This window comes from Penicillium expansum, assembly GCF_000769745.1.
Source record: "Penicillium expansum strain MD-8 chromosome Unknown contig5, whole genome shotgun sequence".
In the NCBI taxonomy this organism is placed as follows: domain Eukaryota; kingdom Fungi; phylum Ascomycota; class Eurotiomycetes; order Eurotiales; family Aspergillaceae; genus Penicillium; species Penicillium expansum.
The window spans coordinates 208,111-235,197 of NW_015971306.1; the positions used below are offsets into that span (position 1 = coordinate 208,111).

Genomic DNA, 27,087 nt, shown 5'->3' on the forward strand with positions numbered 1-27,087 from the left:
CACTGGGTAGTGGTATTGGTGTGCTTGGCATAGTCATTGCTGCTTAGCAGTCTGCCTCTCATACTCCGATTGGCTGGACGATCCCCGATCCCGACACTTGCACTTCTTATTGGCCACATATGCTTCCTATAGAGCGGGCACGGGTTGGTCGGGCAAAGAATACCAAGCGCCAGGAGGGTCTTTGGCACTTTGGGGACATCCAGCGGTTAACGGCAGTTCGGTGTGGTCTCGTTCCATGCCGTGTTGGATGTAACTGTCTCGCAATCTATGTGCATTTCTAACACGTGCATTTCTAACACTACGTGGAGGGCAGAGCCAGTGCCATTGGTCGACTTATATTATCTCCGATGGGAACAGCTCACCAGGTGGGCTTGCATACGGGGTACACGGAGGCGCTATTCGACTAGGTTGGGGGGAGGCAATACCATATGGCTCCGGCGGGGCGGCCCACAGGTGGAGTATCATGATCCACATGCCGTACCTAGGTTCCTCCGGGCGGTATGAGGTCTCGGGCGGTATTCCGAAATCCGGCGAGGTGGGGTATCATGATCTACACGCCCTACCTAGCTTGCTCCGGATGGGTTAGGCATACGTACGTCTCCAAGGTACCACAAAGCCGGCTGCCTTCCAAGGTTTTTGCCCAACCGGGGTTTGCACTGAGTGCCCATTTACCGGGCCAAGCAGAGCGCTCTCTCCTGAGATGTGAGCGTGTCTGCCTGGTGACCTTGGCGGGATCCCAGCTGCTGTCGTCCCCAATTTTGCGTCACGTCAGTGATTTTAGCGACATCCAGTGTTGACTATCAACTTTCGAAATTACCGTCCGCACTGGTACTGGGACCAATGATGCGCATTGGACTGAGTATAAGATGTGTTTGTAGATACAGCCCTGGAGGGTTTCCAGGGGTTAGTGTTATTTTGCAAAACCGGCTCGCTGGAAATATAACAATCGGATACTACGCGCTTGTAAAATTCAACCTCCACAATACTCCACACCGACCGAACCCCTTTCTCTCCACAGCATATGCTTCCCCCACGACCCTGAATTCTAGAACCTCATACTGCATGCTGACTTCAAGAACTCGACCCATCCCGCACCCTGAATTTGAAGCCCTTTCTTTAGGTTTTCTCGTGTTTAAAGACTTCCCGTCTTTTTTTAAGGCTTCTCTGCATCTTCGCGATGTCCTCCACAGCCAAGAACCAATCTCGCCCGGGCGCGAACCAGTTGAAGCATCTCTACCGGCAGGCTAGAAACCCACCTAAGGACCCGCAAACTTCGTACAAGGGAAAGACGGTGTTGGTCACCGGCGCCAACACTGGTATTGGATATCAAGCAGCCGTCAAATTTGCTGCTTTGGGGGCATCGCCGCTCGTTATTGCCGTCCGCACACAGGAAAAAGGTGAGGCCACCAAGGCCGCCATCATCCGTGAGACCGGCAATGAGAACATTATTGTCATCCCAGTAGATCTTTCGACGTTTGATGCCGTGAAGGAATTCGCCGCAAAGCTGAACGAACAAGTCCCCAAGCTTGATGTCGCACTCCTTAATGCGGGTCTTGCTATGCCCAGCTTTACAAAAGGGCCCGGAGGTTACGAGATTGCATTGCAAGTCAATGTGCTCTCCACGGCGTTAATGGCCTTGCTTATTCTCCCCAAGCTGCGAGAAACGGCCGCCGCTAATGGAACCCCGTCTCATCTCACGTTCACAACGAGCAAGGGCTACCAGGACGTTGAGGACTCGTGGCTCGACTCAAACAAGACCTTGATTGACCAACTCAACACTGAGGAGGGATACTCCGACCAAAGACACTACATGATGACCAAGCTGGCCACCATGTTCGTTTTGCAGGGTGTGGCGGACCAACACAGCGACAATCAGGTTATCATCAACGCGGCATGTCCGGGATTCTGTAAGACGGATCTCGGCCGAAACTTCTCACTTGTTGCCAAGGTTTTCATGGGTCCAATCCAGTACTTTGTTGCGCGAACGGCCGAACACGGAAGTCGATCCCTTGTTAGCGCGACTACCCTCGGCCCCGAGAGCATTGGGAAGCTATGGCATGATGATGAAGTCCTCGAGTAAGTTTGGAAATTTTGAGACAAGATGAAAATAGAAAATGGAACCCTGCTGACCCCAGTGTTCTAGACCAAGCAAGCTGCAGGCCAGCGAAAGGGGCGCTGAATTGTACCGAGAGACGTGGGGCCAGATCCTGACCATCCTGAACAAGCACATCCCCTCCAAGGATGTTTGAAGGAGGGGGTGTATGGAAGGTCGTATGTAGGTCGATCCCCGAGTTGGGGGCGTTCTGGGACTGTAAGCCGAGTGCATTATGGATTATTCAAAGCCTTAGAGATTATTATTATTATTATTATTAATATCACATTCCTTAGGCTTTTCACGACCTTGGGTCGCATGCAGCTCCTAGAAAGCGTGCACTGCACTGTCGAATATGTACATCGGATAACTTCACCACATGAAACAAATACAAATTTGCATTTCGGGCATCACATCTCAGCGCCCCTCATTCGCCAACCTTTTGGGCTCAATCACGAACATGATGACCGCCGTGATGGCCTTAACGTTAGGTTTTCATGCTCTCTGGTTCACCGCCCAGCATGAGCGAACTACCGAAGTTGTAACCAGCTGGCTTAATGAGGCTGCGACGGTGTTCACTGCATCGCTTGTAAGATGACAAGAAGTGCGATAACGTCTCACGTTTGATGCCACACGCGTACATGTCGCTATCGCTTTGGCCGATTGGATGAAGATGTCCGTTGAGCCTGGCGTGTCCCGTACAAAGTTGAGCTAATATGGATGCTTTCTCTCGGTCTAGAAAATCTTATCGCATCTTAGTGTGAGGTCCTTGGAATGGTGAATCCAGCTGGTGTGTGAACTGGCCCGTGGTTGGTTGTTGGAAAACATTTTTCCGGTATTCAATAGCACTAACCGGTGCATCGCAACACCGATCCTCGGAGCAGGGCCTGTAGATATGGACTTTAAAATCATGCTACGACCGACAATGGATGAGGATAACCGGATTGCTGCCCAATTGCATAGTGTTGTACAGGATGCAAGGATGGAGAAAAACGAAATTGATCCCCCACCATACGCAATTCGCTGATGCCCTCGGCAATCTGGGTTATAAAAGCCTGCCCACCCCGAAGATGCAGATTCGCGAGTGATAGAAAAACAGTGGGGTAGCACATAACGATCGTGGTGTGTATTTTCCAGGGTCACATCTGGACACGAGGGAGCATCGTACCGATGTACGAGACAGCCTCCAACACCGCCCTCAACTGGGCGTAGTCAGCTTTGAGCGTGTTGTTGCTGCCAACAGTCCCTTTGAACGAGACAATGTCGACTTGGTTGACGCAGGCAACTAGGCCTATTCCCAATAAACCATTGCGGACGCTGACACTCGTGACCAGTCACAAGCGGGCACCCAGTGTTTCACGGTTGGCTTTAATTGTTGCCACACCACCACCGGAAGTACGTCTGGTCCCGGGGCTCCCCACGACGCTATCACCACAAGGACTGCTTTGATTTCATGTGGAGCGATCGTCCACATCGAGAGCGCACGTGGTTGCTGACTTCCCCCTTGCAGCTCGCCCGGAATGTTGAGCAACGGAGGGAATAGTCCCCTCAAGGGGTGCGCGGGGCTTTTACTTGGTTATCGTTACTCGTCAGGTCTATCGAGAGCAGACTGGGGGCCGGCCCCATGCATCGTTCTCCGGGCTCAAGATAACGTGCCGCCTTCCATATGATGTCGAATCCGGTGCCTTCCAGCTCAGCCAAGGAGACTCCATATCGGTATGTGAACCAATTCTGCGCCCATGTGCAGGTGTCCCGTAATAAGGTTAACTTGGGGGTCCACTATCGTATGCTATATAGAGATAGACGTGCGACTAGGACCAGCCGCCGGACAGCTAGGCCGACTCTGCTGGTCAAGCGCTCCACTATGAAGTTTATTTCTAGCCGGCTTGTGATGCCTATTACCTCCATCTCTAGGTCTTTCAATTCTCTATTCAAGTTGGCCCACGGTGCCTTACAGAAAAAGAGAAGGGGTGGTCCGGAGAGTGTTATTTGCGCGTCACTTATGTTGATGGACATGGCGGATTGCCTCCAGCGCGTGTTCCAAAGTCCAAATGCCGCCGAGGCCTCCTTTCGGGAAATGTAAACAGACACTGCGAACTTTGGCGGCAGTGTAAAGAGCAGCACAGCGGTGATGTCGGGCGATGTGACATCACTTTGTTTGTGCAGGAATGTAGTTTTGTTCACCCAGATCATGTTGTGGTATTATACAGGAGTTATACAGTCTATTTGTTGTCTTGGAGTGCTACACATACATATCTCAATTTTACCAAGCTGCATAAGTGTATGCTGATTACATCCAAACTGAATGACTCTGTTCCAAAGATAAGGCAAATTATTACTAAACAAATATAAATCTAGCGATTTTCGGATCGACATTGTCAAACTAGGAATATGGCCCCCACAGGCCCGAATATGAACCTTGGTTTTAGTTATGGTCAAGTGATAAATTGGCTGTATTTTCGACACAGACATGAAACAGATACTACATCCCATATTCCTCCCTTACATGAGAACGCAATTGGCGATGGTTACTGGGGTATAGCAACGATGAGAGTTCAGCCGCATTCATTGATGAACGCTCTATTGGCCATTCGAAAGTTGACGACCCAAGGCCAGAACCCCCCGCTATTGCGTGCTGCACAGATCAAAATGCGCCCGCATAACATACCAGCTCGTGGTCATCTTATTGTTTCCTTGTTTTCAAGCGCTAACACCCTTGAAAAGTGGAACGTAACGCAGTTGCGCTTGCAGCGGCCAGCCTGGCAAAATTGGCAAAACTCGCATCACTCGCAAAAGTGACTGCAGCAGACATGAAATTCCCTGCATGTCTCAACGGACACCTCAGCTGCAGTTCAGCCGACCTTGCAGATCAAGACTCAAGTACTTCCGCCCCGTGCCGAAACCGGATATAGTGGTGCTGAGAAGGTGGATGTCAGCGGGACTGAAGTACGATTGTGTAGAACCTTGTAAAGTGCGGTATTATACATAGTGCGGTTGTTATTGAAAAGGATCATCTACGACAGTCTAGATCGGTGTGCACCCACACCCACAGATCTACAAGCGTCAAAGTTAGTTTTCTGCCGTATTTTATGCACGTTGTTTCAATTACATACGAACCAATATTGACCCTGGTCTATAAATTTTACGCCATATAAAGTATTGTGTACGAGAGCGCCTTGAAAGAATGCTATCTTTCCGTGCAAACATGGAAGCTGCGAGGCTGTATAGAAATGGATCGGTGAGACCTTAGAAGTTAAAAACACAGATCTGCGACTGATTAGGCAGTTGGTGAATCCTTCTAAGATAGACTGTTATACGTAACTATGGATTATCCCAATATGGGTGATGTGATGCATGGTACTTCGTGAAAGAGGGGAAACCGCCGATCTCTCTGCACGATATATTATAGCTACTACCAAGTCACATGGTAGCTCGCTGCTCCAGGATATAGTTCATCCTTTACAATCTCCCATCGTAGGCCCTAAGCGACCATTCCACTCGATTCAATTTATATCCGGGAGATAACGAAGAAGAAAAACAGAAAGAGTTGTATGATGTACGGTCGACAATCGTCCCGGCGCTTCGCATGTGATCGCTGCCGCACTTACAAGTTGCGATGCGAGAGACACTCTATATCAGGCGAGGGAAACAGCTGTGAACGTTGCGTCAAAGCAGGTTTGATATGTAAAACGACAACACCCACCAACAAGTCAGCTGCCCGCGCACCAACATCAACCGCTGCTTCCCACCATGCCTCCATCACAGCGTCAGAGCCTTGGGGTGGGAATCGCAACCAGGCTGTCAGTCCAATTCATAGCCCACTTCGTCAATCACTTCTAGTCACTCGGCCTATCTCACCGAGCTGTCAGCACACAACAATCCCACGATCAAACTCTCAGAGCACCGTCAGCGACACGTCGAACGGCCAGGGGTTCGTCAATCCCATGCACTTGATCTGGCCAACCGTGTCGCCTCAACAGCGAAGCCTCCAGCCAGCAGTAGACAAGCATAATGATGTTGTTAATATTACCCACTGTGACATGCGCGGGACAGAACTCATGGGGCTGGAGGAAGCCGATCAGGTATGACCCCGTGCACCCACCACCTTACTGGACTTGTTGAACAGTGGCACTGACCAATTGGCAAGGATAAGGTCGATACAACAGACTTCATGATGGTCGATTTTGGCTGCAGTGACAATTCGAGCGGAGCGACAACTAGTCCTGACCAGCAAGAAAATATAGCCATGGCGGGTTCCACCGGGAGGACAGATGTTTTCAATCAATCATCACAGAGCCATATTTTAGACGACATGCAGAGTCCCCTAAAGGATTCCATGAATTTCTGCGCTGCCCTAATCGAACACTACCATTCATTTAAACACGCCCACCGCAATCCTCCACATGACAGTTCGCCAAAATTAATAGAGAAGTCAATTCAAAACGCCTTGGATCACACCTCGCGGCTCTTGAAGATCCTCGAAAAGCTAACGGCGGCTGAGACACCGGCACACCGGCGACAGATGAGCCGTCAGAGCACGGACGATGGTGGCTCATCACCCGGATCTGCCTTTGACAGCGGCATTTCCTCGAACCTGCCTACAAGGCCACAACAGAACCAAGGGCCCCTTATGCAGGGATCTATGCCCACAAACCACACAGCATATGCTGGCTCCGGCTGCAATGACTCGACCACCTCAAGCACTTCCTCAAAACACGAAAGCTACGACGTCCTCCTCATGACGACTCTCGTCACATCCTACGTCTACCTGATACGCATGTGGCGTTCGGTATTCTCACTACTTCACCACCACCTCCTCCTCCCTACGACGCCGGGACATATCCGCAACCTCCTGATGCTGCCGAGCCTGGAGTTGGGCGGCTTCCGAATCCTCAATAGTCCAAGCATCCAAATTCGGGTATTATTCGAACTGCGAACCGATCTGTTCCAGCAAATAGAGGGAATGCTTGGCATTGGCAATGCAGGGGCATATGGCCGGTACGGCGAGGACAGGGAGCAGAAGGGCCAGGTCCTCTGCGGGAACCCCTTCGCGGGATTAATTCGGGAGACCCTTCTGCACCAGGAGCAGATGCGGGCAGCGACGGAGGATGGCACCGGAGACCTGTCGCTCAAAGATATTACGACAAAGGTGAAGCAGCTCCTAGATTCACAGGGTTAGGGATGCGCAGTGCTACTTGGCAGGTGGCCTAGGGCTCCACCGCTAGGGGTTATCTCCTTTGTATGCAACCCCATCTTGCCATTTGAGGATTAGGATAGCTAGCGAGAGATTCTACTCTAGAACTAGATCTAGTTCCACTTTTACTTGCCATTTTATTAAATTCGGGTTCTAGATTGCTTCCATCGGACAATCGCAAGCGTACAGGCTAGACCTCGGTAGAACCATCTGACCCAAAACCTAGTACCTAACTAAATTATATTTAATGACCTATGAATAGCATTCAAACCCATGTTTGCTTAAAATATAGGTCTTTGCGTTTGTAAAGATACTATTGGTTTTTGTTTTCAATAACTTTATTTCTTTCATCAATCTATTCAAAATTATGGTTTCTTAGCTTGAAATAATTATAGGCTAATCTAGGTCCACGTTATTTACATGAGGAAATAATATCTTAGGGTAATATAATGGTATTATGATATTAATATAGTTGAGTTAATCTAGATTTAGAAATATATATTTAACGGAGGTAGCTAATATGTCTGTAATACCTACTAAGTGTTACGTGCCAAATCAATCAATAAAGAAAGAGTGCATTCAAACTAGGTGAGCAAAAATGGGGAAAGAAAAGGGATAAAGCAAGTGGTAGATCCCCAAGGATTAATTTGAAAAGATTTTCCCTGATCCATGAGCTCTAGACTTTATAACATTTTAGATCTGTATAGTAGGTAGCACACAGCTGGGCAAAACCTCACCGGAACCCCAGTGCTAAGTCGAGTGTCGTGAATCCAATGTGGCGTCCCTTTGATTTGCCTTAGCTTTGCCTTAGCGCCTCCGCTCTCGGATCATGATTCGGGCAAAGAGGTCTGGTGCCATGGAGCCGTTCGGCATTGAGTGTCGTTTGGGCTTCTCCGCTCCGGGTGGAAGCTGTATCTCGTACTTGTCTAGGAGGTGTGTCAAGATAATCTTGATGGTGTTGCCTGCAAAGACACGGCCGGGGCAGGCTTGGGTACCGTCTCCCCATCCGGGCGAGTCCTTCCCAAGGCTTGTGAACTGGTGTCGCGAGTCGACGCCGTCCCGCTCGCGGAGTTTGAGGAATCGCATTGGGTCGAAGGTGTCGGGGTCTTCCCACAAGTCTTCGTCGTTGTGGATGTGGTGCGCGTCGACGCAGAGAAGTGAACCTGCGGGGAGCTCCGGGCCGATCGATAGCTTCACATTGGTGAGCAGCCTCCGGAACAACACCACTGTGCATTATGTTAGCTGGTTTTCGGTTTTAGGGAATTGGTTAGCGATTCTGGAGATTTGAATACACACAGAGGCTGAAAGGGTTCACACGGCTCGATTCGCGCATTACACTGTCCATCTTGCGGAGTTCGGTCAATGTCGTTTGTGGCAAAAGTCCATTTGAGAGGACCTCGTCCACTTCATCTCGAAGCTCGTTAACCAGCTCGGGCCGAGACACGAGCTCAGCCAGAATAAAGAACATGGTTCCAGCCGTGGAGGGAGTAGACTCGAATGTGGCGACGATGAGATCGTGCGTGATTTGGCTCAGGGAGAGCTCTTCGGGTCGGTACCGCGACATGAGCCAGGCAGTGATGGGAAACTTCTTGTCGGGTGTTGCGCGGAGGATTTCCTTCTTCTGTTTCTCATTTGCATTCTCGTACTCTTCCCAATCGGCCTTGGCCATGGGCTTGAGAAGCATCTTGAGATAAATGTAGTAGCCCCACGCTGGCAAGAAGATGAAAGTGGTGACAATAGGGCGCACAAGACGCGGGACGGCATTCGAGATGTATACGGCTAGTGCGGTTACCATGGGGAAGTGTTGGACGGCTCTCACCCATCGAGGGTCATTACCAAGCTCGGGACCAACTAGTCCACTGGCATTGGTAGCGGCAACAAGCTCCTGGATAGTCCAGTAGAGTGAAACAGATTTCCACTCGGGGCAGGGTCCAATCGCCCTCTCAAAGGCGAGCTGGGTGTCCTCTTGACGAGCTTGCACGCGAACGGGCACTGCACGCGTCAGGTCCACGCCGATGGTCTTGAGGAGAGTGCTGGTATCGCTGCCTAGGAATCGCCATCCATGAAAGAATACATGAGTGAAGAACTCAAGCATGGAGGCTTTTCTGACCGACACGCGCTTGACTTCATCGAAACTGGACGACGGATAGACGACGTATTCAAATCCCGAGTACGCAATGATGAACGGAGTATTGGGGTACTATGAATACGTTAGTGCTTTAACACGATGTGCGAGACAAGCCGAGAACAAACTTGCCCTCTCTTTTCCCAATCGGAGAATTCTCTTGTAATCCCATCGATCGTCGCCCCTGGGGAATTCGAGAACAGGTAAACCGAGGTTCCGGAGAGAGGTAAATCTTGCATAGATATTATCAAGGACAACGACGACACCAAAGGTTACTACGGCAAAGAGCGAATACTTGACGAAGCTGGGCATGTTATGGAACAGTTGCCTCAGCGTCAGCATGAAGAGCTGCCACCTTGTAAGCCGCAGCGAAGACATGGCACCACGAAGCACACCAAATTGCTCTGCAACATTTTCGTACGTCTCCAGCAATGACCGGATGGTGAGTACCACCTCGTCATGCCAAATCCTCCTCAACGTCAGGAGCGCGAGATCAGTCCTGCTGAGGCGCAGCGAAGCCATTGCGCCTCGCATGACACCAAACTGCTCCTGCGCCATTGCAAGCTGATCTAGAAGTGGGACTCTCATGTTTGGCGATATCTGTTCTGTGCTGCCTGCTTGGAAGAGAATCTTCGATGCCGACCAACAGAAACAGACCGCTTAGTCAAACGCAAGTGCGTTTTGAAGAGCGATTGTCAGGTACCTGCCGAGGTGCTTGTAGACTAATACTCTTAGACCCTAAGACCCCCGTGGTGATCCTGCAACTGCCCTTCCGGTTCCGATGTGGGTCGGAGTCCGACTCCGACCGATTATGGATGTCCGCTCAACAGGTGCCAGCAGTGCATGTTCATTAAACATAAGACTCTCACTTCAGCGCGGGATGTTTACGAATTTCAGTTATTGAATTAGACAGAGTTGTTGAATTTTGAATTTTTCGAGCAAGAAGTATAACTCTACCGACACGATGGCGGCACCTCTAGAGAAGAGCACGTCTGACATGACTGGAGTTTGGGTCATGGTGAGCACTGACACGCCAGCTGATGTACACAGCAATCCTTTGGGACGTGGAGCCTGACGATTCTTTATATAACTTCGAACATTCAGACCCCATTGACCCAACGTTCGCTATCGTGAGTGCTCTCTTTTCCAAGCGCATTTCCTTTTTCAAAGAGATATCATTTCCTTTCGGTTAACTTTTGCTAATCTGCATCCTTGTTTTAATTTTATAGCAAGGGATTCCATGGCTGATCCGCAAGGTGCTGGCCTATGCCAGCGTCACCCTCACCTTGACCCACTCCACTGAGCCCGCCAAGGACGGTTCGGGCGACATTACCAAGGTCCGCATGAAGCAGACCATCTCCCCCGGCAGCTTCAGCAACGAAGACGACTACATTCTGGACTCTGAGACTCGCGAGGCCACAGTGCCTATCTTTGGCACTATCGCCATGTACGCAAAGTACACACCTCTTGCCGAGCTCGAGGATAAGGAGCTGCGCACGCGTCTGGAGGAGGGCAAGACTGGCGCTGCCGCGATCCAGGAGATTGCGACAAATAAGGGCGCTGGTTGGGACGCTGTTGGTACCTGGGGTTTCGAGATTATTGATGGCCAGCGCTACTTTACCCGCACCACCGTCACCAAGAAGGGTGATCAGGAGGTGTCTGTTAGGCTAGTTTATGACTACCGGGAGGATTAGATTTCGCTTGTTATATAGTGCTCTTTTGATGTCACACCCTTCTGGTTTATGTTATGGTATAAGTAGCATCAATTAATTGATTGTTTTACACTTGAGAGCTCGCTGTGAAAGATATAATTTGAACCAAGCGCGAAACACACCGAGAGGGACAGAGGTTGTGCATATAATTCTCAATTGATACTACAGCTCTAAACTAACGGTACAATCAACTTCTTCCCCGAGACCTGCTTATTCTTCAACCGATCCAGGCCTGGCAGAATCGCATCGAATTTACCGGGGAGAATCTCTTGGGGGCATTCCTTCAATTTCCCCTCATCTACAAGGACCTGCAAGTCCTTGTAGAAATTTAGCGACCAGGCGCCCAACTCAGGGTCGGGCGGGCTTCCATATGGATCTGGCAGCACCAGACCACGGCCAGCAATGGAGGAACCCATGATCAGGAACGGTTTGACCGTGCGGCGAGTTGCCAGGGCCTCTTGGTATTGTTCCAGGGCACAATACTTGCCCCCAGCACGGCCAATAGCCTCATAGCAAATTGACATTGTCTTGACTTCTCCAAACGGATCAATTACATTCCGAAGGGAATTCTTGGTGTACTTCTTGATGTCGGCACCGCATGTGGGTGACCTGTAGTCGAAAACCTCCTCGGCGCCGTAAGACTTGACCAATTCCATGTTCTTCTCCGAGCTAGTAGAGATGACACGATGGCCGAGACTGGAACAAATTAGATCAGTAACTATTCCGTTAATTCATCTCGTGTTTATACTTACAGCTTCAATAATTGGATTGCCATCATCCCGACAGTGCTGCTGCCGCCAAAGACGAGAACCGTCTCGGAGGCTTTGCCCTCGGCGGGCGCGCTCAGATCGCCAGCAATCTTGAGCGAGTATAAGGCCATGGCAATAGTCGCAATACCGGTACCGTACATCGCCGTCGCCTTCATGTGGTCAATACCAGGCGGCGTCTTGAAAATGTAGTCTGCCTCAGCCTTCAGATATTCGGCGTAGGATCCAGACTGCGGGTCGGCCTGGTTCGAGGCATGCACGGCACCAAAGACAGTGTCGCCGACCTGAAATCGCGTAACATCAGAGCCGACCGCCGCAACAGTTCCTGAGAAGTCGCATCCGTTCCAGAGGCCAGACGTGGGAAACCGCAATGGCATCTTGAAGTCGCAAGGGCATAGGCCCACTGCATGGGTGCGTACGAGGACATGATGGCCCTCGATTTCCGGGATTGGCGAACCAGGCGTCACTTTGAGAATACCGTCATCATGCTGCCTGATGATTGTCTGGCTGGATGGGATATTCAACGTCATGATGGAAATTGGTAGTTTGCTATGTCTATGTTGTCTTTCGGATTCACAATTGCACGAAATACAGACTACGTTATTAGGCAACGGCTTAGTGTGAGGTTCGTATATCAAGCACTGACATTTTGGGTGGTATGGGATCGTCGCGGCGTAGACCCATCATGTAGGATCGGAGGTCCGGTGCCAGTGGTCTCACAGCGGATTGGCCCCTAGGAACAGCCCCACAGCCCGCTCCGAAGGTACCTACACATTTTCTTACTCGCCTACAAGCTGAGGGACACGACCAATAAGGGCTAGGCTGGATTCTTTTATTCTAAGCTCCGTTCTTGCAAGGGTTTCGTACAGTAAAAACATCATTGTCCATTTCATCCACATTATTTAAGTTCTTTGCTAGATTTTGTCTCTATTTTTGGTTGTCGTTAAGATCTCATTTCTTCCATCACCATGCGCAGCCATTCTCTCATAGCGGCGCTGGCCTTGTTCGGGGCCACGACATGCACTGCTGCCAAGTTGAAGGTGCCTCGTGGGTGGACCAAGGACTGGAAAAATGAGCCTCTTGTCCAGGTATCAGATGAATGCACTGTGAGCCATGCGTCACGATACGACATGGCTAGGGGAAATACCCCCGTGTTTTTCTTGAGTACTCCCGAGTACGATTTCGAACAACCAGCCATTGAGCCCATGAATGCCACCGCTGGTGAACAATGGGAGTTTGACGGCATCTCAGACGATGGTCTCGAGGCTTTCGTGTTTGGTTTCTACCGCGATCCTAACTACTCGTTCCTGGGAACCGGAAACCTCCGTCTGTCAGCCGAATGGTCCTTTGCTGACGGCTCACGATATGCAGTTGTTGAGTACGCTGAGGAGTCTACGATTGAGTCTTGCCCTGGCCGGGGCACTCGAGGCACTTGGAAGGCTGATGATTGGGTCTACACTTTTGAAATCACCGCCGACCTGTCTCGCACCCGCATTACAATGGACAATCCCGAGGCTAAGGGCACAATTGCCTGGACGTCCGTTTCACCGCCACGATTTGCCGATAACAGTATCTACCCAGGGGAGGCCAAGGGTGCCAGCCTTCTCACTGTGCCCCATTTCTACTGGGTCGAGCCCGTCCCCGTGTCAGACCTCATCCTAGACGTGAAGATTGAGGGCCGCGAGGTTTCCTGGACCGGTATGGGTGGTCATGAGCGCCTCTGGGGCGCCTTCAACTGGTACACTTGCCTTTCAGGCATGATTGCCGTGCGCGTGCGTCCCGGCCCATTTGCCCTATCATTTACCGAGTTTGGCTCCAACCGCATCGACGACCTCTATGTGCCCTCAGTCTTGCTGGCGGAGAAAGGCGAGAAGATCTTCAGCAGCCGTAGATATGAGCCTTCAGAGACAGAGGACTACGTCACTATGCGCAAGCTGTACGGCGGAGAGGGTGCAACCAGCGTCCAACTGCTCGACAAGGTGACTGGCGTCGAGCTTGAGCTGGTGTCGCCCAGCCGGGATCAGCGGTGGAAGTTTGTCGTGACCCACAAGAACTTGGGATTCGAGTACAACCTGGGTGAAGGTGTGGGCGGTACTGGGTACTCGGGCCTCGTCTCTGGCGGCCTGGTTGGCTCCAAGAAACACGAGGGCCCTGCCTTCACCGAGTTCATGAAGTTCCCGCAGAAGTCCATGGTGTTGGTGAAGAACTTTGTCGTGTAGCAGAAGAAGGCTGAGTGGAAGATTCCTTTAGAGGCGTAGTGCGCTGGAAGGGCTGGGCAGGCTGATGCTACAGAATGGAGATTTTAGCGGCCCATGGCACAAATTGGATTGTTCGATATAGATCACAATATGATATGCCCAATTCCCTTAGCCATCTTCGATAAGAGAAATAAATGAGAAAAATAACATAGTATTGTTTGAAGCTATCTAATTCAAGGGTCTGCAATATGATACACAAGCTTATGTCCGGAAACTGCCTTTTTCCTGAGCAGATCCACACCCTCAATGACATGTTCGAAAGTTGTCCCGCCCAGCTTAGTGGGATGCGGCTTGATCTCGCCGGCATCCAACATGCGCTGGACGGTCATGAACCAGTCTTTTCCAAAGGTGCGCAATTCCGGATCACCCTCCAGATTATATGGCTCCTTCCAGCCAATTCTCTTACCAAATAGTGCCATTCCGAGGATCCAGTCCGGCTTGACTGTTTTGCGAGTATGTAGCTCTGGGTTGTAGTACTCCAGCGTGGTGTAGCGCCCGCCAGCCCGCCCTAGCACGGCGTAGCAGAAACGCATGCTGGCGCTGTCGCAAAAGCAGTCCAACGAATATTGAAGGGCGTTCTTAGTGTACGCTTTGATCTCCTTCACAATATTGGGGTCGTGGTAGTCAAATGCCTTTTCAGCGCCACTTCGTTCTACGAGCGGGAAGTTCTTCGGCGAGCAGGTGGTGATGGGGATCAGACCCGAGCTATTCAAACAGGTATTGTCAGAGATTTGCACACATGATATACTATGGAACTTGAAGGGCCTTTCATACCGGCGGATCAGCTGGATGGCGATTGTTCCTGTCGCAGTGCTGCCTCCGTAGACTAGGACGTAAGCTGGCTTCATAGCTGGCTTGTCGGGGTGGCCTGGAACGTTCAATGACTTGAACAAAGCATAGCCGATGGTGGCAGTACTGATTCCCAGAGTCGATGCCTCTTCAAATGTCATGTCATCAGGAATCTTGAGTGTGAAGTCGGCGGTTGCGCCGACGTATTGCGCAAATGCGCCAACTCGAGGTAGAAGTGGGTTCATGGAGTGGACTGCTGCGCAGACACGATCCCCAACGGCGAATCTCCCCTCAGGCACCTCAGAGCCAATGGCAATGACAATACCAGCACAATCACCGCCTGAAATGGCACCTTTAATACCCATTGAACCTGTCATCTTCATATCGCACGGGTTAACCGCGACGGCCACGGTCTTGACGATGAGCATATCCGGCTCCAATTCTGGCAGCTGTACATCTTGCGACACGACGAGATCGCCAGTTGCATTGGCGATGATGGCAGTCTGGCGCTCCGGCCATGATGGTTCTGCCGAGGGCATCTTGCTGAAAATAATACGGCCTTGATAGCAAGGTAAAAATCGTACAATATCTAAGGTGTGAATCGCTTCATCAAATTATCTACAAAATATGTCTTTTTCGCTCAAGCATGTGGAAGACCCCCACGCTCACGTACAATTACGTCCCTCCAACTATCACATCTCATGAAACATCCCGAGCCCCTCTTCTGCGCCTTATCGGGATTGACAGGGACCTCGGGGGTGGGTACTTCAGTGTATGCTAATACCAATACTGCAGCGGTCGATCGTGGCCCGATGATTTTCCCATAAGCGGTAAGGGTGCCGGAGACGTTCGGTAGTCCGTCAGCCAGAAAGACCTCGGGAGGCACATCGGATCTAGTGTCCGGCCCCGCATTTCGGCCCGCACTTTCTTGACCAATCGGAGTCAGCACTCGCTCCGATTGGCTTATCACTCCGTCCCCACCCATCTTTAAACATGGGCGCAAGTTTAGCCAGAGGTAAGCACTCCGGACAATGATTCATGCATTGTTGGATGGGCATCCTTTGCTTAGGTATTTCCGGTCAGATCACCACATCCGTACCAAGGCCGGCCCCAATCCGAACCGTTCGTAATATTGTTTCACCGAGACATATCCCTCAATGAAGGCAATCCAGTAATATTCTTTGAATTCATACGCATGCTGGGATTGGTACGAGTTTCTTCAACCTGATTCTTGTGTTTTTGTTCGACGCCATCTTTGCTCCCTGCATCTTGACGAACACGAAGTGCAACCTTGTACCAAGTACCTCTGAAGTATCTCAAGATGGGCACTGTGTTGATACTCGCCGTAGCTGTCTTGACAGCGTGGCTCATCAAGGTGAAGTTAGCGTCGTCACCAAAGCTCAACATGCCGTATCTGAGCTTCGATGGCGATAACTCCCCCATGAGATACCTGTCAGATACCACCAGTCTCCTAGACAAAGGCTATTCCCAAGTACGATGTGACCTGCTCCTCTGAACCAACCAAATTATATTGGCCTCTAACATAGACGATAGTATCTCAAAAAAGGAATTCCCTTCTCAATGCGCGATCCGGCTAATCCGAAACAGCCCCAAGTTCTTCTGCCTATGAAGTATCTGGCGGAAGTGCGCAATGCGCCCCAGAGCCAGCTAAGCTTTCCTCTATTTTCGACGCAGGTGCGTCAGCCATTGCCAATTTGATTAAGTTTGCACCGACTGAACATTATTCGCAGGCTTTCCTTCTGAAAGCAATTCATGGTCCAGAGCAGACTGACGAGGCTGCTCACATGGCCCGACTAGACCTCAATCGAGCTCTCAGTCAGTTCTCCCGCATACTCATTGAAACATGAATTAATTGCCGTACTGACTGATATTTTGAATAGACAATCTCCTGGAACCCATGAATGAAGAATGCATTGCCGGAATGAAGAAGGTAGTCCCTCCTTGTGCAGGTAATGACTTCTCCATATCGCTTTCCCAACATGGCACATGCTGATCATGATCTGTCAGACTGGACGCCTACCGCCCCTTACCACTTCATTGTCTACATGGTGGCCCGTATCACTGCTCGCGTTCTGGTTGGTGCAGAGCTTAGCGGTAATGATGAATGGGTCGGTCAATCCGTTGAGACCACCATGAATGTCATGAATGCATCCCAGAGTGTGCGTGCCAAGTACCATCCCTGGACACGCTGGCTCGCACAATACTTCGAGGAACCTACCAAGTTGGTTATCAAGAACCGCAAACGTGCCGTTGAGCTTCTTCGTCCCGTTTTAAATGCTCGCAAGGCTGCTTTGGATTCGCAGTTCAAGGGCGAGAAGTCCAAGTACAACGACGGTGTGCAATGGCTTCTTGAGGAGTACCGCGGTCTGGGTAAGGATTTAACAGCTGAGAAGCTGGCTCAGGATGAGCTCTTTCTCACCATCGCTTCCACGCATAGCTCTAGCGCCACTCTTCTCTCAACCCTCTACGACCTAATGGATAGTCCCGAATCTCTGAACGATATCCGAGAGGAAATTTCTCAAATGCAGCTACTGAACCCTACTGTCAATCGACAAGCACTCAACGGGTTGCACGTACTTGATAGCTTTCTGAAGGAGAGCCAGCGTATCCATTCTCTTAGTCTAGGTTCGTTCACCATTCGATCTGTTATTACAACCTGCAACATAATCTGACATCTCACTTAGTGACTATGCAGCGAAGTGCCGTCTCCGGATTCACTTTTCGCGACGGACTTCATCTCCCTGCCAACACTCGGATCGCGTTCCCTAACCAGCATCTGAACTGGGACAACGACGTAAATGAGAACGCTAAGAAATTCGACGCAAAGCGCTGGGTGCGTAAGCGCGAGGAGATTGACCCCAATAAGTTCCATTTCGGATCCGTCTCGGATGACTCGATTAACTTCGGCAACGGCTTCCACGCCTGCCCCGGCCGCTTTCTGGCGCAACAGGTTCTGAAGCTTGTCTTCATTAATCTCCTCCAGAACTATGAGTTCAAGTGGCAAGAGGAGGATGGCAAGCGTCCTCCCAATTTTACGAATGAATTTGCTCTCACTCCCAACCCAACTGTTCCCATTCTTATAAGGGAGCGGAAGCACTAAAGGAATTCCAGGAGAGTTTTGGGGTAGAACTACAGGAACAGGGCTACAACTATTCGAGAATACATCTATAGAATAGGGAAAGATGCTTCAAGAGATCGTGTCTGTGTATCTCTACCCAGATGATGAATCCCAATTTGAGTCACAATATCGCCATTGGGAGGATCGAGTCATGCTAACCTTGAAGTTCGCTGTGCGAGAATTGAAGATTTAAACCACAAAGCCTAGCCACTGCTTTATCTTCAGCCACTCCTCGATGTCTATTTCGTCTCGTAGCAGAGTCTTAACAGAGTTTGCTCTAACCACCTTGCAATGTAAAACACCCCAGGGGTGGAAGCAAGAACTCTGCACCTTAACCTATACCATTTCTGTAAGAGAAGTATTGGTAAGTTATTTCATCCCTAAAACCCGAATGTGACAAGGTACGTACAACGGCTAGGAGGAAAGATGCTACGATAGTACTGTAGGTGTGCAATTGCAACGGGTCATGCATGAGTCAAGGCAGCAATCTTGTAGCAAGCATTGATATGCAGAGGTTACAATTAGCATATAGTTACAGATTGGATGAACCTACTCCTACACCTCTCTCAATTCACTTCTTGGACTGGCATCCTGTTTCCCTTTGTGTTCCTCGGTGGGTGTAATGCAAAATTGCGATTGCTGAATACAGCCTTGATTGTTCCCCTCGTCGATATCTGGTAGCTGCCAACTTATACTTTCAATTCGAACAACCGACCCCATCCCTTGACTGCAGTCGGATCAACTTCACACATTAACAACATATCCCAAATGACAGTGTTGACCGTATCTAACACAGTCACGCCATGTGTCTTCTCCCAGTACTCCACCCTCTGAGCAGCTCGAAGATTAGTACAGAAAGTGGAGATAACCTGCACCTGGCGGCCCGCCAGGTCGGCGACCATTTCGTCGAGCGTAGGCTCATCGACGTCGGCAAATGAAGTGTTTTTCGACAATTGAAGATGCCTTTCCTTGCTGCAATCAACACCAATTGTCTGGTATATCTTTATAATGGCCTCCTGCACGTTGTCCATGTATGGTGTCACAAGCCCCAGTTCGGTAGCAGCGAGCACCTTAAGTGCTTTGTTTAAGGCTAACACGGACGTGGTAGCGGGGATCCCCGTCGCGGAGGTAATGAGTCTGCAGAGCTCTTCGTCGGCGGTAAAGCCTAGCCACCCGGAGGAAGTGCCACTCCAGCCAATGATGTCGACATTGGCGTCTGCTAGCAGCCTGGCCGCTGTCAGAATTGTTTCGTTTTGAAATTGCTGGAGGGCATCCTGCTCAAGACTGATCTTCAAAACGGTAAACCGAGAAAAGTGAACGGAGACATTGGGGAGTTGAGCGATGATCGCTTGCGACAAGGGCTCGAGGCTGGTGTTTGAGGAAGGCGTGAGGATGCCGAGGCGAATACGTTTAGTCATTGTGAAATGATGATTTATGAACGTAGCGATTGGAAGCTCAATTGATGCTTAAGAAAGGAAAAAAGGAAGAAGAAATAGAAATAAGATAATCAAACATAGCTGTCAACGATAAGCTACAGATTTTAGAATTCCCCACCGATCGGGCGATATACATCGCCCGATCTTACAATCTTCATTTTTGGCCTAGATATCAACTTTCTTGACTCTGATTGGTCTCCCCATGGTGCTATCTACCGAGGCCTAGAAGCATTTAGAATGGCACTAGTCGTTCATTTAGATGGTGGGTTGATGATTGGGTTCTAGGATGATTCTATAAGAGTCACATTATCCTCCTTTTTCGTAGGACTTATCATCTCTTGAATTAAACAAATAACCAAAATGTCAACAGTAAGACAGCGCTTCACAGTTATCAAGCAGGCCTTCTCCAGTCCACGCGCCCTGCTGGAGTCAGCTCGTATTGAAAACAACCGGGAAACCCAGGACGAGGCCGGACTCTTCGGCAGCTGGTCGAACAAAGATTTGGATCCATCTCCTCCTTCCCAGCGAGTATGGACACCATGGTCCTTTTTTGCCTTTCAGTTTAGCATCGCCTTTTCGCCAACGACATATAATGTTGGGGCTAGCCTCTACGCTACGGGTCTGAACTGGTGGACCATCTTGATAGCTTCCTGTGAGATTACTTTACGCACCTTCTGGCGACCAAGGTGACTAACCTAGAAACAGTCATCGTCTCTTTCTTAGTGGGCGGACTGCTTTGGTTGAACTCCCGTGGAGCTGCCTTGTACGTGACTTCGCATCTAGGTTCAGTATTCGAGATCTAACGATGCTTTCTACAGGTACCATCTGGGATATCCGACTTATGTCCGCCTTTCCGCCGGTATTTATGGATCACTCGTATTCATCTTCCTCCGAGGGGTATGTTGTTGCAGCACTAGCAAGACTTGAGAGCATATCTGATTCTAGTCTGAAGGTGGTCGCGATTCTATACATGGGAATCCAATCGCTGTACGCTAGTTACTTTGTCAACGTCATGCTTCGATGTGTCTTCGGTCACAATTGGACTGAACTTCCCAATTGTATGCATGTCTGTCTGATTGTCCGCTGCAGAGCTAACTATGTCTTCAGATCTCCCTGAGTCAGCTGGTATCACCTCGGGCAAAATGATTTCCTTTCTTATTATTTGGCTTCTCCAGTTCCCGTTTGCATTTGTCCACCCGAGCAAAATGTCAACCGTGTTTATGGTGAAGTCAGTTATTGCCCCAATTGGGCTGATTGCAACAATGATCTGGACAGTTGTAAGCATACTTTGGGTCTTATTAATAGCATTATTGCTTACGATTTTTTAGGTCTCCAGTCATGGTGTCGATTTCCAAGGGCTCGGACCTAGCAACGTATCTGGGGCCGTTCTGGGCTGGTCTTTCATGAAAGCCATTAACAGTATTGTTTCTAATGTGATTCCTCCGTTGGTCAACAGTCCCGACCTCACAAGATATGCGAAGTGTCCACGGGACACTTTGCCCTTGCCAATTGGAATAATCTTGAGCAAACCACTTGTGGTCTTTCTAGGAATGGTCATCACAGCCGCTGGATACAAGCAATTTGGAGAGGTATTGTCTATACATTCGATCCCTTGTTTAGAGAATATCCAATACTAACTTGCAGAATAGGCGTATTGGAATATGTGGGATCTCTATTCTAGTATTCTAGACCATTACTGGGGCCCAGGAACCCGAACGGTTGTGTTCCTTGGTGCGGGTATCCAGGTTAGCAATTACCATTCAGCAAGATTCGATTCATTCTATTAACAACGACATGGACAGGCATTTGCTACGATTGCTACAAATCTCACCAGTAACTCGATCCCAGTCGGATGCGATCTCGCTGGTCTATTTCCACGGTACATAACAATTGTCCGTGGCCAGGTGCTTTGCTTCTTATTGGCATGGGTAGTAGGTAAGAAATCAAGCTCTCACGATCGAAATTCACCCATTTAAAGCTAATCGCATTTCACAGTTCCATGGAAATTAACATATTCTGCCTCGTCTTTCCTGACCTTCCTCAACTCATACCTTTGTTTCATGTGCCCTATTGTAGCTATGATGATGTATGATCCTATATTTCCCCCAGACTATTCAACTACTAACGTGTTTTTACTCTTAGTGTCGATTACTGGATTGCTCGCAAAGGAAACATTCATGTTCCTTCCCTCTATAACGCAAAACCCGGCACTCCGTACTTCTACACCGGTGGCTTCAACCTACGCGCGTTTGCTGCCTGGTTCGGCGCAATCGCTCTGGTCATCCCAGGTGTCTCTGGTGCTCTTAACCCTGGATCAGTCGCCGACGCCGCTGTTAAAATATACAATATGGGCTTCCTAATTTCTACCGCTTTCGCAGCGCTGGTATACTACATATGCTGCAGGATTTGGCCAGTGCAGATTTATCCTACCGAGCTGAGGGCAAAAGACGCCAGTTGGGAAGCCATGAGGTACACGGAGGGCTTTTTCCCCGAAGATGAAATCGTGCCAGACTATTTACAAGAAACTGTCATTGAAGGAATAACAGTGAAGCCTTCAAAAGGCTCTTTGGAAGAAGAAACGATGGACATGCAAAAGGAGGCAATGTTTTAAGTGTTTAAGGGTGACGTTCTATTTTGGGCAGACGTTTGCACAGCTCTTCCCTTTGAACTAGTACACAGTAATAACAGACAATATTATTTCTTTCCAAATATACTCGATTATCAACTGGCCTCTCGGAATTTTATTAGATCCCATCCCTTGTTAAAAAATATGTTTCTATTTTGTTGGAGTTTTCCACGACCAAAAACCCTACAATCACAGCAGTCGAGGATCATTCTAAAATTTCTAACATATTTCCATCTGTAGACCTCCTTACTATACCACGATGGCAAGAAAGCCTCCAGGCTGCCAAAAGGCCAAGAATTTTGACTCGAACGCCCACATGGAGTAGTAAATCGGGCATTTCCGCGAAGATAAGGACCTTTGAGCCGGTTCCTTGGCGAAAGATCGGGCGATCGGGCAACCGATCGGGGAACCCCGAATAAATTGATAATTGTGTAGATAATAGTATAGATGTGGAATTTGAGTGGTATTTAGCACTAATAAGACCAAAAGCCAAGTGTTCTTCCAAACCTTCAGAAGCAAAGCTGTACACAATGGCTAGCAAATTCGATCTGGTGGTCCTCAACGGGAAAGTAGTCACTGCTAGTGACATCAGGTATGTTATTATCCCCTCTACACTGTCCATTACATACTAATGAAGGGAAAGTGACTATTGCATTGGTATTAAAAATGGGAAAATCAACACCCTCGTCGAGAGCTTCTCGGAAGATGAGTTAGCAGGTGCTGAGGTGATCGATGCCAAGTGCGTTCTTGGCAGCTTTGATTAGATGCAGACATGGAACTATAATTTCTCTAACCATTACAACTAGAGGTGCATATGTGATGCCTGGTGGAATCGACGCTCACGTCCATTTATGTCAAGACTTAAAAACCGGTGAGTCGGTACCTCATTTATACTGGAGTTACTCTGACAGAGTTGTCCGTAGGACCACACGGTCTCGGAGGAGAATGCGCCGATAATTTTGAGACGGGCTCACGGAGTGCAGTGGCCGGTGGAACGACGACTATTATCACTTTCGCGACACAGACCAGAGCAGAAGAAGACCGAAGTCTTCTCAAGGTCGTAGAGTCTTATAACGCGCGCGCCGAAGAGACGGGCAGCTACGTGGATTATGGGTTCCATATCATTATTGTTCGCAACGATGCTGACGTGCTAGAGACCGAACTCCCAGTTTTGATCAATGACTGGGGAATTAGCAGCTGCAAGCTATTTCTGACGTATGAGACGCAACGGTTGACAGATTCGCAACTCTTGGATGTCATGTGGGCTGCTAGGAAGAACTCCATCACCACAGTAAGTATATTTCTCAAGAGAAGCCGAACAATAGCTGATTGTGTAGATGATCCATGCCGAAAATGGAGATATGGTTGGATGGCTTACAAGTAAGAGTGATCGCGGCGAAGAGAACGATTGAGGCTGATTGGGCAACAGAGAAACTTGAGGAGAAAGGCATGAATGGTAGAATTATTTGAGCTCTATTTTATTGGACAGCTGCTGACATGTTGTAGCTCCATACTACCACGCATTGTCCCGCCCCCCTCTTGTCGAAGGGGAGGCGACTAATCGCGCCATTTCCCTAGCACAATTGATCCAAAACCCGATTCTTTTCGTGCATGTCGGCTCTGCAGTAGATCAACCTCTTTCCTATTTAACTTTGCAAGGCCGAGCCTAATTTTGTCAGCTTGGGGCGGCCAATGTGCGCCGGGCTCAGGATATAGGACTTCCTGTGTACGCCGAAACATGCCCTCAATATTTCCATCTGACATGGAACGACCTGGTAAGTTTCCTATATCTATCGACGATTCGCAATTTCTAAGAGAAGTTGATTGACTAGAAACGGTTCCATTCACCGACGTGTTTCGAAAACAGCAAAATGATCTGCTCGCCTCCCCCACCCCCGGATGCTTCTGATCAAGAAGATTTGTTCGTGTAAGTCTCATGTACAAAAAAGAACATGATCAGTGAAATCTGTCTAATTTGCATAGTGGTCTTCACAATGGAACCTTTACGATCTACTCATCAGATCACTGCCCTTTTCGGTATGACTGCCCCCACGGCAAGCCTTCCGGGGTGCTTGAGCACGCCGAGAGCATGGAAGGGGAGTCGCCGGATGCCTGTGAGGATCTACATGGCCTCTTAACACGCAAGGAAGGGTCATTTAAATTGATTCCTAACGGCATTCCTGGCGTTGAAACTCGGCTCCCACTACTCTACACTGGCGCACTAGCAACTGGGCGCATATCGCCACAACGATTTGTGGAGCTTACATCTACAAATCCAGCAAAATTGGTGAATACGATTTAACTTGGTCTATCAATCCATCACATCACTGATTCAATATAGTACGGGTTATATCCGAAAAAGGGGACGCTGATGCCAGGATCTGACGCCGATTTGGTTATTGTGGGTGTCTCTCTCCTGATACAATCTCCGATTGGAGTTTTAACATTATGAAAATCAGTGGCACCCTCATAAGACGTTTGAGCCATTCCATCTCACCAACGCCCAACTCCACCACAATGTCGATTGTAAGGGATACATCCACACCATATTTACATTTAGCTGACTGTTTTCGCACAGATACGCCGTACGAAGGAATTAAGATGACCAATTGGCCTCGTTATACGATTCTACGAGGAAAAGTTATGTGGGCCAATGGTAAGATCCTTGGTAAGGTCCGGGATGGCCAGTACGTGAAGCGTGGTCCAAGCCAACTGAGTCAAGGCCTTCCCAGAGCCGATCGAGACCCACGACGTGTTGCAGCTTGGCTGTATAAATGAAATAATAGGGCAAATTGATGGACAACTTCAAGCTTTTCCATGGGGTCCTTGACTGCATAATTTATGCAAGGCTGCGGCAAATCCACATCACGATATTCATCAATGTCTTGTTACTCGTCATTTGCACTAGCATATTTCTCCTTATTGTGCCTAAATACAGACTTCCTATGTCATCGAAAGGTGGAAACCCCCATAATAGGCAGCACTCCATCATATCACAAGGTCCTTTCCGATACTTCGCTTATAAGCACCTCAACTTCTTATGATCAGCTTCCTGCGGTTTCATCATCAACCTACTAGCGCATATAGGTGATAGAACTGAGCGAGCCCCTAGTACCGAGAATCAATTGCGTTTTTCTTGGATTATATGTACCTGCTTTGTGGGATGGAAACTTCTTTAGACTCTCCTTACTAGATCAACCTGCTAGGACAAAAGCGTGTTTGCTTGTATCTCAAATATCAACAAGTATGAAACATTATCATAACAGACATTCTATGGATGATCGAGATATGCACTGCGAGGCAGGGTACATGTTCTCTCAATTCTGCAGCCTATAAATAGCGTCACTGGGCTTTCAGATAGGTCGTCGCTGCCTCTACCACGGAATCTCTGTGCCGTCAATGACGTTGATGAACTTGCCCGAGGTCGACTCCCGAGTCGCAGTATCAATCTGCACGAGTGAGTCAACATTGTTCATCCTTCAAGATAGGGAGGGTGATCACGTACCAGGAGGAGAATGGCATCGACACTCTGGCGTAGGGAGTTGGGGGCCTGGGGAAGGCCCATGGCGCGGGCACCCCTATTGCCGCTCTCGCTTTGCACAAGGCTGTCAGATGGTCAGCAGCCGTGCGAAATCTCTCATGTAAATGGTGTCTCTGGTGACTTACCCGGGATGCACAGCAAAGGCGATGAAGTCCTTATTGGCGCTGTGAATGGCACTGCACGTCCGGCAGGGTTAGCCGATTCATTCCCAACGGTAGGCTCAAACTAGCAGTATCTTACGTAGTGATCCAATTCAAACCAGCCTTAGCAATTCCGTACGCCGGAGCGATATGAGCCTTATGAACCTCGAGTCGGCCAATTGAACCGGCAGCACTACTGACCGATACCCACTTAGGGGTCTGGGACTTCTCTAGCAAAGGCTTAACGGCCTGGTACAGGGCCAGGGGGCCGAGCGCATTAACGGCAAACACGTCAGTCGCGACCTCGGAGCTCACTACGTCTAGCGGGATAACACCCTTCTCGCCGGCTCCGCCAGCATTGGCCACTACTACGTCGATGTAGTTGATGTTCGTAAGGCCCTTAATGGCCGCGGCTGGGTCGGCCGGGTTGCTGCTTTCAATCTGTACTAACTGCAGTTGCGAGCCATCGGCCTTGGGCAAGGCCTCTAGCTCCTTGACATAGTCTGCGGATTTGTCGCGGACACTTGCAATAACGACGTGATTAGGCCGAAGCAGGATGGTTTCCACCAAGGTCCTTCCGATTCCTATCTTCCGTCAGCTTGATCACAATAAGGCTCTGGCAGCACTTGCCTCGACTGGAGCCGGTAACGAGAACCACAGTGTTGTCGGAAACAGTCATAGTTAAATAATGGAGGATGGAAGGATTTGGGTGGGTGTCGTAGGTGGCAGCGTTGGAATTAGATCAATAGACTTAGATGAATTAGATGGAGATGATGAGGACCAGGTTTCATCTTTGCAGCTGCCTTTAAATAGCCAGCTAAAGGAGGTGTTGAGGGGTAGCCCTATGGGAGATTAATAATTATTATATGCTCTTTCATGAATGCTTTGAAACCAGGACATGATGATGACCAACCATTGGCAAGGATATGGAATGGATCCCTGTCTAGGGCTAGGGACTAGCGGATGAGCTCAGGCCGTGCGCGTTGATGCATGTCAGGTTCTCGATGCCGTCTTAGCCTTACGGTACGCCCTAGCGCGCCCTTAGTGCGAATCCATTGGACTGGCTAGTCTCATGGCATTCGGTGGTAGTCCGGTGGTGTCTTTCTCATTGGAAATGCCATGCTAGTCTTTTGTGCATGGTTTGGATGATGCAACCATACTAGGCAATGATGTCAATCAAATATAGTAAATTCACACACACCTTATCATTTCTGCTAGGAGAAATCATAAATTGAATCCTCATTCTAGAGTATTTCACAGCGTGAACA

At 49.3% G+C, this 27,087-nt stretch overlaps 12 protein-coding genes across 12 annotated transcripts; 7 read left to right on the plus strand and 5 right to left on the minus strand.

Annotated features, from left to right (window-relative positions):
- Nucleotides 1-1,177: 1,177 nt before the first annotated feature.
- PEX2_001860 (Short-chain dehydrogenase/reductase SDR) lies at nucleotides 1,178-2,249 on the plus strand (the record flags this gene model as incomplete). The annotated part of the gene is made up of 2 exons (XM_016737464.1): nucleotides 1,178-2,076; nucleotides 2,144-2,249. 2 exons carry the CDS (start codon nucleotides 1,178-1,180, stop codon nucleotides 2,247-2,249), a joined length of 1,005 nt encoding a protein of 334 aa, XP_016598900.1.
- A 3,593-nt stretch (nucleotides 2,250-5,842) lies between these two features.
- On the plus strand, nucleotides 5,843-7,271 carry PEX2_001870 (uncharacterized protein; the record flags this gene model as incomplete). The annotated part of the gene is made up of 3 exons (XM_016737465.1): nucleotides 5,843-5,872; nucleotides 5,992-6,174; nucleotides 6,240-7,271. 3 exons carry the CDS (start codon nucleotides 5,843-5,845, stop codon nucleotides 7,269-7,271), a joined length of 1,245 nt encoding a protein of 414 aa, XP_016598901.1.
- Nucleotides 7,272-8,093: 822 nt separating this feature from the next.
- On the minus strand, nucleotides 8,094-9,999 carry PEX2_001880 (cytochrome P450; the record flags this gene model as incomplete). The annotated part of the gene is made up of 3 exons (XM_016737466.1): nucleotides 8,094-8,512; nucleotides 8,583-9,486; nucleotides 9,688-9,999. The coding sequence occupies 3 exons, from the start codon at nucleotides 9,997-9,999 to the stop codon at nucleotides 8,094-8,096; spliced, it is 1,635 nt and encodes a 544-aa protein (XP_016598902.1).
- Nucleotides 10,000-10,451: 452 nt separating this feature from the next.
- Nucleotides 10,452-11,105, plus strand: PEX2_001890 (uncharacterized protein; the record flags this gene model as incomplete). The annotated part of the gene is made up of 2 exons (XM_016737467.1): nucleotides 10,452-10,541; nucleotides 10,641-11,105. The coding sequence occupies 2 exons, from the start codon at nucleotides 10,452-10,454 to the stop codon at nucleotides 11,103-11,105; spliced, it is 555 nt and encodes a 184-aa protein (XP_016598903.1).
- Nucleotides 11,106-11,293: 188 nt separating this feature from the next.
- PEX2_001900 (zinc-binding alcohol dehydrogenase family protein) lies at nucleotides 11,294-12,420 on the minus strand (the record flags this gene model as incomplete). The annotated part of the gene is made up of 2 exons (XM_016737468.1): nucleotides 11,294-11,819; nucleotides 11,876-12,420. The coding sequence occupies 2 exons, from the start codon at nucleotides 12,418-12,420 to the stop codon at nucleotides 11,294-11,296; spliced, it is 1,071 nt and encodes a 356-aa protein (XP_016598904.1).
- A 438-nt stretch (nucleotides 12,421-12,858) lies between these two features.
- On the plus strand, nucleotides 12,859-14,109 carry PEX2_001910 (uncharacterized protein; the record flags this gene model as incomplete). Its single annotated transcript, XM_016737469.1, has 1 exon — nucleotides 12,859-14,109. One exon carries the CDS (start codon nucleotides 12,859-12,861, stop codon nucleotides 14,107-14,109), a length of 1,251 nt encoding a protein of 416 aa, XP_016598905.1.
- Nucleotides 14,110-14,321: 212 nt separating this feature from the next.
- PEX2_001920 (zinc-binding alcohol dehydrogenase family protein) lies at nucleotides 14,322-15,476 on the minus strand (the record flags this gene model as incomplete). The annotated part of the gene is made up of 1 exon (XM_016737470.1): nucleotides 14,322-15,476. One exon carries the CDS (start codon nucleotides 15,474-15,476, stop codon nucleotides 14,322-14,324), a length of 1,155 nt encoding a protein of 384 aa, XP_016598906.1.
- A 782-nt stretch (nucleotides 15,477-16,258) lies between these two features.
- PEX2_001930 (cytochrome P450) lies at nucleotides 16,259-18,058 on the plus strand (the record flags this gene model as incomplete). The annotated part of the gene is made up of 6 exons (XM_016737471.1): nucleotides 16,259-16,429; nucleotides 16,492-16,632; nucleotides 16,689-16,773; nucleotides 16,839-16,907; nucleotides 16,966-17,583; nucleotides 17,643-18,058. 6 exons carry the CDS (start codon nucleotides 16,259-16,261, stop codon nucleotides 18,056-18,058), a joined length of 1,500 nt encoding a protein of 499 aa, XP_016598907.1.
- Nucleotides 18,059-18,765: 707 nt separating this feature from the next.
- PEX2_001940 (maleate cis-trans isomerase family protein) lies at nucleotides 18,766-19,494 on the minus strand (the record flags this gene model as incomplete). Its single annotated transcript, XM_016737472.1, has 1 exon — nucleotides 18,766-19,494. The coding sequence occupies one exon, from the start codon at nucleotides 19,492-19,494 to the stop codon at nucleotides 18,766-18,768; it is 729 nt and encodes a 242-aa protein (XP_016598908.1).
- Nucleotides 19,495-19,872: 378 nt separating this feature from the next.
- On the plus strand, nucleotides 19,873-22,123 carry PEX2_001950 (nucleobase cation symporter-1 family protein; the record flags this gene model as incomplete). Its single annotated transcript, XM_016737473.1, has 10 exons — nucleotides 19,873-20,164; nucleotides 20,218-20,275; nucleotides 20,331-20,409; nucleotides 20,465-20,570; nucleotides 20,620-20,789; nucleotides 20,841-21,101; nucleotides 21,162-21,257; nucleotides 21,315-21,447; nucleotides 21,508-21,598; nucleotides 21,655-22,123. The coding sequence occupies 10 exons, from the start codon at nucleotides 19,873-19,875 to the stop codon at nucleotides 22,121-22,123; spliced, it is 1,755 nt and encodes a 584-aa protein (XP_016598909.1).
- A 545-nt stretch (nucleotides 22,124-22,668) lies between these two features.
- Nucleotides 22,669-24,916, plus strand: PEX2_001960 (uncharacterized protein; the record flags this gene model as incomplete). Its single annotated transcript, XM_016737474.1, has 13 exons — nucleotides 22,669-22,730; nucleotides 22,782-22,877; nucleotides 22,945-23,009; nucleotides 23,062-23,429; nucleotides 23,476-23,518; nucleotides 23,568-23,594; nucleotides 23,645-23,763; nucleotides 23,818-23,913; nucleotides 23,971-24,065; nucleotides 24,122-24,425; nucleotides 24,480-24,539; nucleotides 24,598-24,664; nucleotides 24,717-24,916. 13 exons carry the CDS (start codon nucleotides 22,669-22,671, stop codon nucleotides 24,914-24,916), a joined length of 1,602 nt encoding a protein of 533 aa, XP_016598910.1.
- Nucleotides 24,917-25,512: 596 nt separating this feature from the next.
- On the minus strand, nucleotides 25,513-26,498 carry PEX2_001970 (Short-chain dehydrogenase/reductase SDR; the record flags this gene model as incomplete). Its single annotated transcript, XM_016737475.1, has 5 exons — nucleotides 25,513-25,587; nucleotides 25,644-25,743; nucleotides 25,805-25,855; nucleotides 25,920-26,403; nucleotides 26,456-26,498. The coding sequence occupies 5 exons, from the start codon at nucleotides 26,496-26,498 to the stop codon at nucleotides 25,513-25,515; spliced, it is 753 nt and encodes a 250-aa protein (XP_016598911.1).
- Between the last annotated feature and the right edge of the window lie 589 nt (nucleotides 26,499-27,087).